This window comes from Staurois parvus, unplaced genomic scaffold (genome assembly GCF_062004578.1).
Source record: "Staurois parvus isolate SC_StPar_1 unplaced genomic scaffold, SC_StPar_1.0 ptg000748l, whole genome shotgun sequence".
Lineage (NCBI taxonomy): Eukaryota > Metazoa > Chordata > Amphibia > Anura > Ranidae > Staurois > Staurois parvus.
Window position 1 is genome coordinate 82,510 of NW_028318544.1, and position 15,821 is coordinate 98,330.

Sequence of the window (15,821 nt, forward strand, 5' to 3'; positions counted from 1 at the left end):
ACACTTAGGGGGAAATTTACTAAAAACTGGAAAATGCAAGCTGAAGTTAGAAGCTGATTGGCTGCCATGCACAGTTGCACCAGATTCTGAGTGCTCCAGTTTTAGTAAATCTCCCCCTTAGAAATAATAATCCCCTCCTCTATCAATGAACATCAAAAATGACACTCTTCATATATCACATATCACCAGCCAGAAGCTAGCTCTGATATGATCATGTAAACAACCAAAAATATCATATCAATACAATATAGCAATTTTCACCATAGTTTCACTTTATAGAATGCATACAGTATATTGAGTGTGTCAAGACATACATAAATACAGTGCTCAGCATAAATGAGTACACCCCTTTTCAAAAGTAAGATTTTAATCAATATCTCAATGAACACAAGAACAATTTCCAAAATTTTGAAAAAAAATGAGTTTTATAGAACATTTGTTTAGCTCATTACTTGAAAGTAAGGTTAATAATAAAATCTTCAGTTTTACTCAAATTAGTTGATGCAAAAATGAATACACCCCATAACAAAAACTACTACATCTAGTATTTTGTATGACCTCTATGTCTTCTAGGCATGGAATTAACAAGTTGGCGACATATTGCAACATCAATTTTTTTCTATTCTTCAAGAACGACCTCTTTTACAGCCTGGATGCTGGATGGAGAGCGATGCTCAGCTTGTCTCTTCAGAATTCCCCATAGGTGTTCGATCGGGTTCAGATCAAGAGACATACTTGGCCATGGAATACCTTTCTTCCTGTTCTTCTTCAGAAATGAAGCAGTGGCCCTAGATGTGTGTTTTGGGTCATTGTCATGTTGGACACGACGACCAAGGCCACGGAGTGATGGTAGCATCTTCTCTTTCAATATAGAGCATTACATCTGTGAATTCATGATACCATCAATGAAATGCAGCTCCTTGGCACCAGCAGCACTCATGCAGTTACACAGAAAGACACTGCCACCACCATGTTTCACTGTAGGCACCATGCATTTTTCTTTGTACTCCTCACCTTTGCGACGCCTTACAGTTTTGAAGCCAACAGTTCCAAAAACATTTATCTTGGTTTCATCACTCCAGAGTACAGAGTCTTTTTCAGCATGGGCCCTGGCAAATTATAGGTGGGTTTTTTTTGTGTGGGCTTTAGGAGAGGCTTCCTTCGTGGACATCCATGCATGCCATTCCTCTGCAGTGTATGCTGTATTGTGTCACAGGAAACAATCACCCCAGTTTGGCTTTCTACTTCTTTAGCTTACTGCAGTGAACTTGCATGGTGATTTTCTTTAACCCTTCTCATCAGAAGATGCTCCTGTTTAGGTGTTAACTTCCGTGGACAGCCTGGACATCTCTGTCAGATGGATGCAGTTTCAGCTTTGTTACATTTTGTATCACTTTTACTACAGTATTCTGATTGATAAGTAGAGCTTTGCTGATCTTCTTGTAGCCTTCAGCTTTCTTGTGTAAAGAAATATTTTCTTTCTCAGGCCTTGTGACTTTTCTCTTCCATGTGGTGCCATTGCCGACAGCACAAAATGGGAAGGGGTTTTCTTTATTAGGTAATGCCTTTTATAATCAACTGTCTGCTGGACACCTGTTTAATGAATAATTAGACTCACCTATAGTTGATTTCTTGTTCATTAGGATTTTGTCGTCTAAAATTTAGCTTTGCTTCTAAGACTTTCATTGGGCTGTAGTCATTCTTGCAACATGGTCTTGAATAAATTTGTCTCCTCCTCTGACGCTTGTCTCCAGGACTTCTCCAGAGCTTCCCCCATCCTCTGGAACTCTCTACCTCAATTTATCAGACTATCGCCTACTCTGCTCACTTTAAGGTGATCTCTGAAAACCTATCTCTTCAGGGAAGCCTATCCTGCCCTCAGATAATAATAGAATCTTCTACTCTTCCTACCAGTCCATCCCCCACAGTTACTACTTTTTGTACCACTAGCCCTTCCCTCCTAGATTGTAAGCTCCGAGGAGCAGGGTCCTCCTATCCCTATTGTATTGAACTGTATTGTTGCTGTATCGTCTCCTGTTATATTGTAAAGTGCTGGGCAAACTGTTGGCGTTATATAAATCCTGTATAATAATAATAAAGTTAGCAAAAATACTTTTTTGTGTATGCAAATTCACAAATTTTGTTTGCAATCAATGGCCTGCATTTGTGGTAGTATTTTGTAGTATAGTGTCCCATAGAAACTGCTGATTCTAAAAGGAATGTAAAGGTTTTCTGACAGATCTGTTGGGGTGTACTCATTTATGCTGAGCACTGTAGTACGCTAAAGATTATTGAATACGTCATCACAAAAGCTCAGTATTCACTGGGAAATTCATTCATTAAATCTTTTACAATTATCTGCCAAAATGACATTTTGTGGCATTCACCTGGCATATCACAGAAGGTATATGCATGTTTAAGTATATGAATATACAGACTGTCCCAAATGTTTGATTTAAACAAACTGTAAGACATTATTATACAGCCAACCTTCATAATAGACACTTTAGTGGTATATTTATAAAGCGGTAATTGTGACATTCACCAAACATTGTTTCACAAAACTGTGTGTTTTAAACTACAGTAATTGATTCAGTGAATGTTTGGTAAATGTCAAATTCACTGCTTCATACATTTGCTCCAATAAGTGTGCATGATGTGATATGTTAATCCTTGCAAACGTGTGTCCATTTTTTATATAGAGGCAAAGAATTGTGTGCGTTTTTATTTTTCAACATCCCCTAATCGTTGTATATTCTAAGATTTGTTATCTGCACTATTGCTGACTCAGCGGCCAATGGATACACTTTTCCAACCTGTCTGTTCCTAATGCAACTAATACAACTCACAAACTGTAAAAGTTTGGAATCTCTTTATGTCTCATATCTAAATATAAACCGAAAAGACCACATGATCTTTACTGGAAAGACTCCAATGGTTTTATAGTCATATTTTTTTTTCTGTAGCCATCATAGCAAGTAGAAGAGATACAATGCATTTAAAAGACTGCATTAAACTTCATATCCCAGAATAAATGGTTGCTGTACTTTGTGTCCTTTGATTTAATTTATAGCTTTAGCTGGTAAAGGCTTGAAATGACCTGCTATAATTGTTTGTGAGTTCAGTACACGCCCTTTGTTGGCTCTATACCTGAATCCGACAATGGTTTAAACACTTTACAGAACGTCTGTAACCAAGAACACCGTAAGTATTATGTATTTCCTTTGTTGTTTCAATATAGCAATGCATGTACATGATTTTTAAGAAGCAAATTTCTCTCTTTTCTCTCTCTCTCCCAGCAGACAGAATGACAGTTGTACTAACATATAAGAGTCTGCTAATTATGGTTACTCTATTTTGTCTACTCTTAAGCCTGATTTACAATCAAAAACTGAAAAAGGTAACATTATGAAACTGATAAATTAAAAAAAAAGTAATTATTACCTTAACCCAATATCTTCTGTATACATTATTATAACCATGATTTCACTAGATCATATCTTCCTCCTACATTTATAAGATGCCAATTAGTGTATAAATGTATATTAGGCATGTTTGTTAATTTTAAACTTAGGGTTCGGCTACATAGGTGTGATAACAGTTAGTGTGTCACAGGCACCACTGTAACTTTGCTGGTGATGATGTCTGTGTACAAGGAAACCAGCACACAGCAGCGTCGTAGAACTGGCAGCCAGTTTCAAAGCATAAAGATGTTTAGGGCACTGGACAAAATCAGTAGCAGATGAGCAGCTGACTACCAAGTTGGAGACGGGTGGGTGTGAAATCACAGGATAGACCAAGTGCTAGGTAACAAGATGCATTTGAAGACTACTCAGCACTGACTTTAGGTAATGCATTTCCACTTTTACAGCCTAACTGGGATAACACCTACTTTATATTTGTTACATGTTCCCATTCACATAACATACCTTTTAAAAAAACTAAATTGCTACTTACGTTTTACTTGGTCTTTTCTGAAAACTCCAAAACTAAAGTATTCTTCTGCTATGCAATGTTAAGGAGCATGTGCACCATAATTAATCCTCTCTGTACTGTTCTGGAAGATCTCATTTGTAAACTAGATTTGAAGACTGTCAGTGCTAACAAAAGGTTAACGGATAAGTTCTTATACAAAAAGAAAAAGTGCAATTATTAAGGGTGTAGCCACCCCTAAGAAGAATTTCTCCGACTCACCCTATATTGGGTGTGGATTCTAAACCAATTATAGTTTATAAGAAAAAGGTTAGCAGCTGAAAAGAGCAGACCTACCATTAAAAGACAGTATATTATAAATCCTATGCGGAGTAAATTATCACCATCATTAGTGGATGCTAATTATTTTATTTTGGTCATGTAGATCATGGGAAGGTTTGGCATTATAAACATGGTGTACACACGGTCAATCACAAAAATAAAATCAGTGAATGTAAAAACAAAAAACAAAAAAAAGCATTCTGTGCATTCACTTAGCTGCACCAATTTAAAAGGCTGGAAAAAGTAAGTACTGGACAGGAAAATTCTTCTTTTATGATGCTTGAGGAGTCCATGATAGTAGTATTCAGAATGGTTATATCTTCACAGTTTTGATTTCCTATTGGTCTCCAATCTTGGAAATGTCTTTGCACTTCCTTCATATATTCATCAATGTTGGATGGTGTTGGATAATAAGTACCGTATTTTCCGGCGTATAAGACGACTTTTTGACCCTTGAAAATCTTATACGCCGGTACACGTCAGGGGGCACTTTTTAGGGGGCAGCGCGGTGCTGCTGCTATCCCCCCCTTCCGACGGAAGGGACACCAAGTACAGGGGTGGGCAGAGGGCTGCAGTCTCTTACCTGGCTCCCACAACGATCCATCCAGGAAGCGCTGCTCCTTCAGTCACTCCGGCCACTCCCTCACTCCTGCCGCTCTGCTCCGCCTCCTCACCGGTGATTGGCCACCAGAACTGTAGCTCAGGAAAGGCACACAGGCGGCCAATCACGGAGGCGGAGCCGAGCGGACCCGCAAAAATCGAGTGAGGGTAAGTGTGCAGTGCAGAGGTGCTGCTGCAACCACATATGCTGGCTGCAGCAGTACCATACTAGAACAGGAGTCAGCAAGTGTCATTGGTGTCAGTGGGAGGAATAGTGCCCCATCATTGGTGTCACTGATAATGATGGGGCATTATTCCTCCCACTGACACCAATGATGGGGCACTATTCCTCCCACTGACACCAACGATGGGGCACTAATCCTCCCCCCACTGACACCAACGATGGGGCACTATTCCTCTCCCCACTGATGGAGTACTATTCCTCCCACTGACACCAATGTTGGGACACTATTCCTCCCACTGACACCAATGATGGGGCACTATTACTCCCACTGACACCAATGATGGGGCACTATTCCTCCCACTTACACCAATGTTGGGACACTATTCCTCCCACTGACACCAATGATGGGGCACTATTACTCCCACTGACACCAATGATGGGGCGCTATTCCTCCCACTGACACCAATGATGGGGCGCTATTCCTTCCACTGACACCAATGATGGGGCGCTATTCCTCCCACTGACACCAATGATGGGGCGCTATTCCTCCCACTGACACCAATGATGGGGCGCTATTCCTCCCACTGACAATAATGATGGGGCGCTATTCCTTCCACTGACACCAATGATGGGGCGCTATTCCTTCCACTGACACCAATGATGGGGCGCTATTCCTCCCACTGACACCAATGATGGGGCGCTATTCCTCCAACTGACACCAATGATGGGGCACTATTCCTCCCAATGATACCAATGATGGGGTACTATTCCTTCCACTGACACCAATGATGGGGCATGATTCATTGCTCTGACACCAATGATGGGGCACGATTCCTCCCACGGACACCAATGATGGGGTGCTATTCCTCCCACGGACACCAATGATGGGGTGCTATTCCTGCCACTGACACCAATGATGGGGCACGATTCTTCCCACTGATACCAATGATGGGGTGCTATTCCTTCCACTGACACCAATGATGGGGTACTATTCCTTCCACTGACACCAATGATGGGGCACGATTCATTGCTCTGACACCAATGATGGGGCACGATTCCTCCCACTGACACCAATGATGGGGTGCTATTCCTCCCACGGACACCAATGATGGGGTGCTATTCCTGCCACTGAAACCAATGATGGGGCACGATTCTTCCCACTGATACCAATGATGGGGTGCTATTCCTCCCACTGATACCAATGATGGGGTACTATTCCTTCCACTGACACCAATGATGGGGCACGATTCATTGCTCTGACACCAATGATGGGGCACGATTCCTCCCACTGACACCAATGATGGGGTGCTATTCCTCCCACGGACACCAATGATGGGGTGCTATTCCTGCCACTGACACCAATGATGGGGCACGATTCTTCCCACTGATACCAATGATGGGGTGCTATTCCTCCCACTGACACCAATGATGGGGCACGATTCATTGCTCTGACACCAATGATGGGGCACGATTCCTCCCACTGACACCAATGATGGGGCGCTATTCCTCCCACAGACACCAATGATGGGGTGCTATTCCTGCCACTGACACCAATGGTGGGGCACGATTCGTTGCTCTGACACCAATGATGGGGCACCATCATTGGTGTCAATGGGAGGAATAGTGCCCCATCATTGGTGTCAGTGGGAGGAATAGTGCCCCATCATTGGTGTCAGAGTGAGGAAGCGTGCCCCATCATTGGAATACCATACCATATTGAAATCAAATCTGATGTTTTTTAATTTTTGGTGTGCGTTGGAAGAGGGGTAGTCTTATACGGTGCGTATAGCCCAAACCCTATATTTTAACAGGAAAAGTAGGGGGCCGTCTTATACGCCCAGTCGTCTTATACGCCGGAAAATACGGTAGTAAAACTCCTGGAGAATAAATATGTGCAATGAATAAAGAATCTGGGAAGAGTCACCATATACATGTATCTGAATCTATAACAACAAGCTTAAATCCAATAGTTCCTAATGGCTCTGAAGAGGAAAATGTCATAATAAACATTATTACCTTCCTTATGTTTCATCATCATCATATAAGCTAGTAAAAGAGATTGCATTGTGTATGGCCAACCTCAATAATGGAATGAAATGTATATCATTTTTTCAACAAAAATAGAGCTTTATTTTGGTGGTATTTGATCACCACTGGGTTTTTTATTATGTAAACAAGAAAAGACAACATTTTGAAAAAAAAAATATTTTTTTACTTTCTGCTATAAAATATCCAATAAAAAACAATAAAATGTTTCCATAAATTTAGGTCAAAATGGATTGTGTTACATGTCTTTGGTTAAAAAAAATCGTAGTAAGTGTATATTAATTGTTTTGTGTAAAAGTTATAGCATCTACAATTGACAGTGTATATACTGGAATTTTTCTTTCTTAGACTAGTAGTGGCAGCAATCAGGGACTTGTAGCAGGATTGTGTTAGTGCGGCGGGCATTCTGACACTAACTGACATGGAGTGGGAACCCACAGAAAAAAAAGGCAAATAGCAAATAAAAACACCTGCACCTTTGAGAAAGTCCTTTACTACAAATGATAAATAAACATCAATCACATTGTCTAGTGATGTAGATCCAATCAATCATTAGTGGTGCCCAGGAGCAGACTGACCATTCGAGCAATCAGGGACTGCCCGAGGGCCCAGGGTCAGTAGGGGGCCCCATGAAATGCCCCTGGTACCTTTTTTATAGGCTTTTTTGAGTGTGGGCAAGGACACAGGGGCCCCATGATCCCCTATTGCCTGGGGGCCTCATGAGTTGTCAGTCCGCCCCTGGTGGTGCCTGACATTGTTGACTCTCTGCCATGATGATGCTGTCCTGCTACTAGGCTGTTGGCTGTACTGGATGGACTAGTGTCTTTTTTTCAACCAGATTAACTATATAACTACTCCCATCTCAAATTACAGCTTCCCGGTGCTTCTGGATTGTAACTCGGTGGCAGGGATCATTGGCATTGACACATTTGGCCAATGATGTCATCCCCAATTCCCCACCCCTGTTGTTAATATTCCAGCAGCACTGGGGATATATCTTACAAACATACAGTAGAAACTTTTTACAAATATCAGTCTGACCAGAACCCAGCCTATCTGCCATACTTGACTAGTTTTCCCACCCGAACCTCAAACACATTTTCATACTAAACCTGAAGGTCATCCCTAATTGGTACTTGTCCCCATAGCAGTGCTCATGCCCTTTACTTGACAATCCCTTGCCTATGAGCCTTGAAAATTTCCAGAACTGATTCAATAAGGTTCAAATTAAAGTTCAGAATTGTTGTACTTTAAAATAGGTTTGACAAATGACCTGTGAGCCTGACCCAGGCTGATTTACTCATCTCCAGACAGTGCAAAAGTTTTAAATGACTGGAAATAAAATGGGAAGCAGTTCTCAGTCCTTTAAACCAGTAGGTGTGATACCATTAGTCTGTGTGCCATAAATGGATGGATACCCAAACCCAGATTTATTGTCATGCCATGGTATTGATGTTCACAAATACTAAAATTTCAGGTGGCATGTTGAAGCTTAAAAGAAAAAAATATTTTTGGTCTTTCATGTCCAACAGCTCATACAGTAGTTGTCAGATTACCAGCTGCTATTATTGCTAATGGAAAATAGAAGTCCCCATATCCATATTCTCCTAGCTTCAATGATCAAGTGACAAGTCATCATAAAGTGATGGTGTAGGCAGCACAAATGTTCTACTAACATTAAAGAGGTATTAAACCTAAAACCAAAAATGTAATACATTGCAGCTTACCAATCATTAGATGTGGTGGCTGCATCAGTTTGATTTTGTAGGCTTTTTCTCCTCTGTTTTCACCTGGTGATCTGACCAGTAACACAACTCCTGTATTAGAGAGCCCTCACTCTGGATGAAAAAGCACAGGGGGCACCTTTGGAGAGCAGCATTGTCAGTCTGGGGGGAGAGGAGTGTTAGATGTACTAGCAGATTTTAATACACTAAGAAATTGAAGCCAAATTCCAGCTAACGCTTTTCAAGCAGTTGCAGCAAACTATTTTTTTTTAATATAAAAGGTGCAGTGCTAAAGGAATGAATGAATCAAATGAAATACTTCTAAAACATGTCTCCTAAGGGAAGGACTCACTAAGATGGCCACCAGACCTTCGTGCCGCCCCGGCGGCGTGATGTCAATGTGCAGGCTCCGTCCCTAAGGGAAGGAGCCTGCGCATTGACGTCATGCTTCCGGGGCCACACAAAGGTCTGGCAGCCATCTTAGTGAGTTGTTTTATACTGTTTGTTTGTACTTTCCATGTGGATACTCTGTACCTTTAATAAAGTACTACACTATTAGCCGATATTCTCTGGCTCTTTTGTGAGCTAACCCCTCAGGATTTCTCATCACGGTTTGCATGCTGCTTGGTGTGATCATCCCTATGTGAGATCCTGGCCTTCATGGTCCTATGACTGATGGGTGTGCTGCCTGACTTACCTGGGGAAGAAACCCACTGTTCATGCGCATTTTATATGTGCTTCTGGTGAGTGCATATAAAGGAATACTTTTCACGGATTCACCAGCACTGGATGTCACCTGTTCACGGATTTATTTTCTGGACTTTCTTATAACTATTGTTTATCGCAATTGTGTCATTTGATATATGTTCACTATCAGTCACTATTAATTTTATATCACCCAACGCTGACCACTCAGTGTCACGGATACCATTACCACACTTATCAGTATATTAATTATTGCTATATTAATAACTCATGAACTCTCGCGTTTTAGACTGGTAGCGCTGATCAGAGCGCCTCACTATGTCTGCCTTTTAATATTGCTGCTATTAATTTTATTGCTGCTTCTATTCACCTTATTATTTATTTATGTATATGCATGTTTTAGAAGTATTTCATTTGATTCATTCATTACTTTAGCGCTGCACCTTTTATATTTCAGTCACTAGTGAGGATACCAAGGGCGGTCCTTTAATGCCAACAGCTTATACCTTTCTACACACCCATAGCACTCACTGACATTCCATATACAAACTATTTTTTTTTGCATTTTATGATAAAGGTTTTACTTAAATAAATAAAAGATGATGTAAGCACCCCTGCCAGTGTCAAATGGTTTGTCTCATCTCTGTAGCTCATGCATTCTGCTGGACAGCTTGTTCTTTTGAAAAATAGACTTAACGGCTGGATCACCAGATAACAATTGAAGAGAGAAAGCCTAAAAAAGAAAATGAATGCAACCATAACATATAAGAATTTATGTGTAAGCTGCTGCCACTAAAGAATAAGGTTGGTGTAAATATGAGTGTACATAGCGTGGAACTATATTTTTGGCTGGTTTGTGGTCTTTATATGGAAGAACCAAAGGGTTAGATGGATGAGTGTAGTGCCCCATACCGATAGATAGTTGTAGAACAGCAAACAGTTGTCAGACCACACTCTAAAGCTACAAAATGCTTGATGAACATCCCCTAATAATACCTAACGGGGTACAAAAAAGGAAATCTGGTCATATGTAATTGAGATTTGGAGGTGGATGTGTTGTATTTTAGTATATGCCCCCACCTTTCCACCTTGTTAAATATGTGAGGTAACACAAAAACATGTATGTCACCGAACTTCCTAACAATGTTCAAACCTAATGAAAAGGCTGTCACAGCCAGAAAACTGGCAAGTCAATGAAGGAACCCAGTACGTCTTTATTCAGCAGAATGAAAATAAAAAATTTTTTGTGTTGTGACAAAATGAACCAGAAAAAAGCAGCTGTAAAACTCCAAGGATACGTCAATTTAGATACTCACCACTAACCTAGACAATTTAACTGAGCATGTGAAAAAAATGTATCCCGTTCACCACAGCTCTCAGTGTCTAGTGAACCCTGAAGCGATCATAACTCTCTATTTATATTATTCCACTTCTTGTTTTACTGAATGCTAATATAATTTCTTTACAAATACAATTTTGCTAAAATTGTGTAATTTGCATGTACAGCATTAACTCTGTAATGTCTAATTATGTGATGCTTTTTTGCTTTTACAGTGTGTTACTATAGAGACCCATACACCTACAGTCAATAAAATAGAAAAGGAATCAGAAATTCAGAAGCGGGTCAATGAGATATTCAACCATATAGATCAAATGATGCCTAAAGTAACTTTTGTCCATATTAACAAAACAACAAGTGCCAAAAATAGCAAAATGTTCATAAAAAACCCCAAAGAAAAGTATTGTGTTGGAGACAAATTAATAGTACAACTTGAGGCATATGATCATGTAGACATAAAAAAAGCCTATGGAGGAGATTATTTGAGAGCAATGATTTCCAATCCTGATATACAATCGGCAGCTTCTGGAAGAATCGAAGACTTAAAAAATGGGACATACCATGTTCATTTTACCTTATTTTGGGAAGGTAAAGTAGTGGTAACATTGTTTCTAATGCACCCAAGTGAAGCAGTCTCAGCCCTGTGGAAATCACGAAATAGCTGGTATGGTAATGTTGGCTACTTGTGCAAATTCACTAGTCCAGGCAAAGAAGTAGAAACCAAGTGCGGTTTCAATCTCAGAAAAGAAGAAGAACTGTGTGAGTACATAGATGAGAGAGATGAGGAATACTTCTACGCTGTCAAACCTCAGAATTTCAGTTGTGATTCATTGACAGAATTCAAAAACTGGAAGACACTGGCTACTCAACTATCTCCGCTGGAAAACAGTCTGCTTGTCAGGTACATTCCTTCTTTCAGTTTTTGAGAGGCAATAAACCGTAAGATTTTTTTTTTCAAGTGATGTAACTCAATTGATAATCACTTGTGAGTATCCCAAACTATAAAGTGAATTTGTGCCCAGACTGTGTTAAAGAATTTACATATTCTGAACAAGCATATAGGCACTATATAACAAATCCCTTATTCACTTCCGTAGCTATAAGCAACGTGGATTAATTTGTCTTCAAAGCGTACAACAGACTATAATCATAGATTTTCACATAATATTAGCAGCTGGAACACAACTTTAGAGTCTTTTTTTGTGGTCTTGGAGGATCCTAAATGAAGTACTTTTTGTGGTAAAAGCTGCTAGATAGGTCAGGCATGAATTGTTAAAAAAATATAATTCATGTATTGTTCTTAGTCTGGGTTCAGGTGCATTTTAACAAATTATACGAGCATTAGAATTGATATGGAAATGTGTGCATATCACATGCAGAAATATTTCATTGTGTTAGACATTATTTGTGATAGCTGGGTGCAATGGTCTCTACAATAGGCTAAATCTTGCTGTGAGGTCGGGTTGAATATAGTCAGACTAGAGTTCTCACAATTTGCATACAATCTCTGGTTAGTCACCTTTAGATTTATTAAATTCTATCCAGGTGCTTAGATCTAGAAGACATTGTGATTTATTTACTAAAACTAGAGAGTGCAAAAGTAGGCTCACTTCTCCATAGAAACCAATCAGCTTCCAGGTTTTATTGCTGACGCTTAATTGAACAAGCTGAGGCTAGAAGCTGATTGGCTGTCATGCACAGTTGCATGAGATTCTGAGTGCACCAGTTTTAGTAAATTTACCCCATTGCATCATCAGATTGTAATGTTTACGGTCAGCAAGTTGAAAACTAGACAAAAATAATTGTCACAAATTAATGCAGTTCTGTAATTATTAACACATCACTAAAGGTAAATATTTTTTAATGCGAGCAGTAAAAGTTTGCCTGAATTTGCCTTAGTATCAGCCTTGCAGTCCCTGAACAGCAGATATCAGAGTAGAGAGGAAGAAGCAGGACTCAATCAATGTATGTGCTGATAGCTGGAGAGAGCAGAGTGACAGAGATGAGATTGCTGCTCTTCTTCAGAGTCCAGTCACAGGATGGGGGGCAGAGATGACCTGTAAGTGTTACTGAACTGCAGTAAAGAAAATTCAGGTCTTCAGCTCTGCCAGACAGATCTGTACTGTGTAGTAGAGCTGTGTAAATCAAAGAACTACATGAACAGATAAAACATCTCCCTTATATGTATTTAATCTATGAATTTAATTGTGTGCTATGAATGCAGCATTCACCAAGATAAGACATATACACTATATTTCATGGTAACTGTTTGAAAATGAAATAAAGAGATCACAATACTCCCCTAATTATGCCTTCATGTTCCTTTTATCCCTAGAAGAAGGCGCCATTTTAAAAAAAACATCATCAATGGGAATAAGCTTAAGGTTCAGCCCAAACACAAGTTCGGACCAGACCTTGACTATTCAGGCATTTGGACAAATGCCAGAAAATGTACCCCTATGGCAGGAGCTGAATATCATGTATAATAGCAGGGTTACTTTCACTATTATACGGTCTGTAGTTGCTGCCCTGAGGTGCCTTGTGGGTGGGGGCACTTTTCCTGATCCTAAGGGGACCTTTCACAATGCATGTGTTTGGGAGCAGGCAGGGACTGCAGTCATTTGAGAATCAAACATTAAGGCAGTTCCCCAACTTAGAGATGAGCCCTGTCACTGTGTGCAGTAGTGTAACATACAGTCCCTTTGTAACAGTGCTATACCATGTCACTGCATACCTCTCTTGATATATGTTGCGTTTAGGAGGGACATTACTGAGCCCACGCCCTCTCCACAAGTCCAACGTACCTCTGTTACCTCAATCCCAGTGACAGAATGGGGTCCCGTCGTGCACTTAACATGGATCTCATACACACACACACATGTTAACTCCATCCTTCCCATACAATGTGACCAAGCTGTGGGTCTCTGTAACATGGGTACGGTTCCAATCGCTACTGGAAACTGACCACTAGGGAGGGAGCCAGATCATCGACCCCTTTGCTACTGGAGGAGCCATCACCTACACCAGGTACCATGCTTCCCAACTGGCTGCAATGTACCTTGCACTGGTCCTTGGTTACCCACAGGAACTGCAATACTCCTCCTGCCTGTCTTGCTGAGTTAACCTCCTCTAGTAGTGGCTTTACTTCATACCCCACATGTGCTTTACTAACCCTGGTTCTTTTGATATGCCAGGAACCATCATGCATCCCTTGTCTTCAGACCAGGTTTAGAAAAGTTGATGCAACTTTACTTAAAAAGTCTTAGCAATACAGTTCAACATGAACAATAACCTTGACCCTAGTTAACTCTACTTGGCTGCCCACACATAGCTCCAAAAAGTAGCAGTCCATTTTAGGCATTCTCCAGGTTTAGGCTCTACTCCGGATTCCCAGTGCCTCCAATGGACTGAAAGGTACAACCTATTCCTTCAACGTGTAGGCAGATGCAGTCTACTTTCTCTTCTGTAGTTGGCACTTGCACTTGGCACTTGCACTCACAGCGGCACTGTAATTGGAGAGGAAGCCAAGAGGAACATGGTTCTTCTATGGTTTCCTGGGTCACTGGGGAAGCTATTCGATTGGATGCTGCTGCCCAATGTGACTCTGGTAGCCATCTTGGGTCAGGCAGAGCCCATTTAAGATGCTACATCCCTAAGCTTGGTGCACATTTGCGAGTGGGTAGAGTAGGGACAGGTACTCCAACTGGTAGGTACAGAACAAGCAGCAGGTTCCTGATGAGGAGGGAAAGCATAGGGATCACAATTTCTCTGGACCTATTCCCACTTGGGCATGAGACAGCCAGGCTGCATTCTGCCCCTCTTAACAGTTTCTGGAACCTACTCTCTACATGCTGTTGGAATCTGTGAGTCTTCCCTCTGGGTTTACTGTGAACTGTTTTTGAATTACTTCAATACAAGTTTTTGCATTGTATTTGGAATGTGTGTGTTATTGCTACTGCACCATGCTGCACCGCAACTACAAATGCAATAACAGCATGTACGGCAAAGAGCAGCCTTGTGACGTGGCTGAAGATTACATCTTTAGGCTTGTCCTGTCTTCCTCCAGTGCAGACAGCAGCTCCCTGTATGCAGAGCCCTCCATCCCCCCTTTTATTTGAAGCACAGGGGAGATGGCAGAGACCAGAGATGATCGGGAAACTGCAGAAACAGGTTTAACCCCTTCCCAGCCCAGGCAGCCTGTCTCACTTGCTAGCATTCTGTAGGCAACCTGTCTACATTCTGAACTGGTTAACAGCTACTGTATATCAGCAAGAGGAGGGAGTTCAATATACTGAGTCAGGTAGAACTGCACTGTGGGAACTGTAGTCCAAAGGAGAGATACACTGCTGTAACCATGAACTTTTCAGCTGCATCTCCCAGAGGGAAATTGCCCAGAGGAGGGGAAAGAGTTGCATTTATTACTCAACCTGCTAAGGGCACTGCTTCCTCTTGCCTTGAGCACATTGCTGGTCAGTGTACACCACCACTGCATAACCTGGAAGCAGAGCAGAGAGTGGACTAATCAGTGAGGGAGACTGGATGGTGAGTAATATTGCTGGGACTGGTGACCTGCTGCTGTGGAGATTTATTATCTGCTGAAAGAGAGACTTGTCCCTTTAGGAACTGACCATACAGCCATCTAGTAGCTTTATTGTTGCCTGCAGGCTTGACTGAGCCTATTCTCACGTGTATCAGCGGTACAAGGTTTCCAACCTCCTGAACTGAAATGTACTGACACAAAATATTTACTGACAAAGCCAAATTATTTAATACTAAAAAAGGCACAGTGAGCACTTGAAGAAAAAAGTTGCTAGCACTTACAGGTGAACCAACCTAGTAAATATGTGCAAACAAACAGTGTAGCGATTCAAATTAGGCAATTAATAACATAAAAACATAGAAATCTGCTAAAATAAATCAATCTCTAAATGTGCAATATAATATATTAAGAAGTAAACAAGTATATATA

The 15,821-nt window shown here is 40.9% G+C and overlaps 1 protein-coding gene across 1 annotated transcript in view; it reads left to right on the plus strand.

The window, feature by feature from the left end:
* Positions 1-15,821, plus strand: part of LOC149445031 (NXPE family member 1-like) — a 133,151-nt gene that overhangs the window by 55,620 nt on the left and 61,710 nt on the right. Inside the window, exon 3 of the mRNA XM_089654253.1 lies at positions 11,068-11,753. Within this exon, the coding sequence (XP_089510379.1) occupies positions 11,068-11,753 (686 nt within the window). The remainder of the gene's footprint in view (positions 1-11,067; positions 11,754-15,821) is intronic.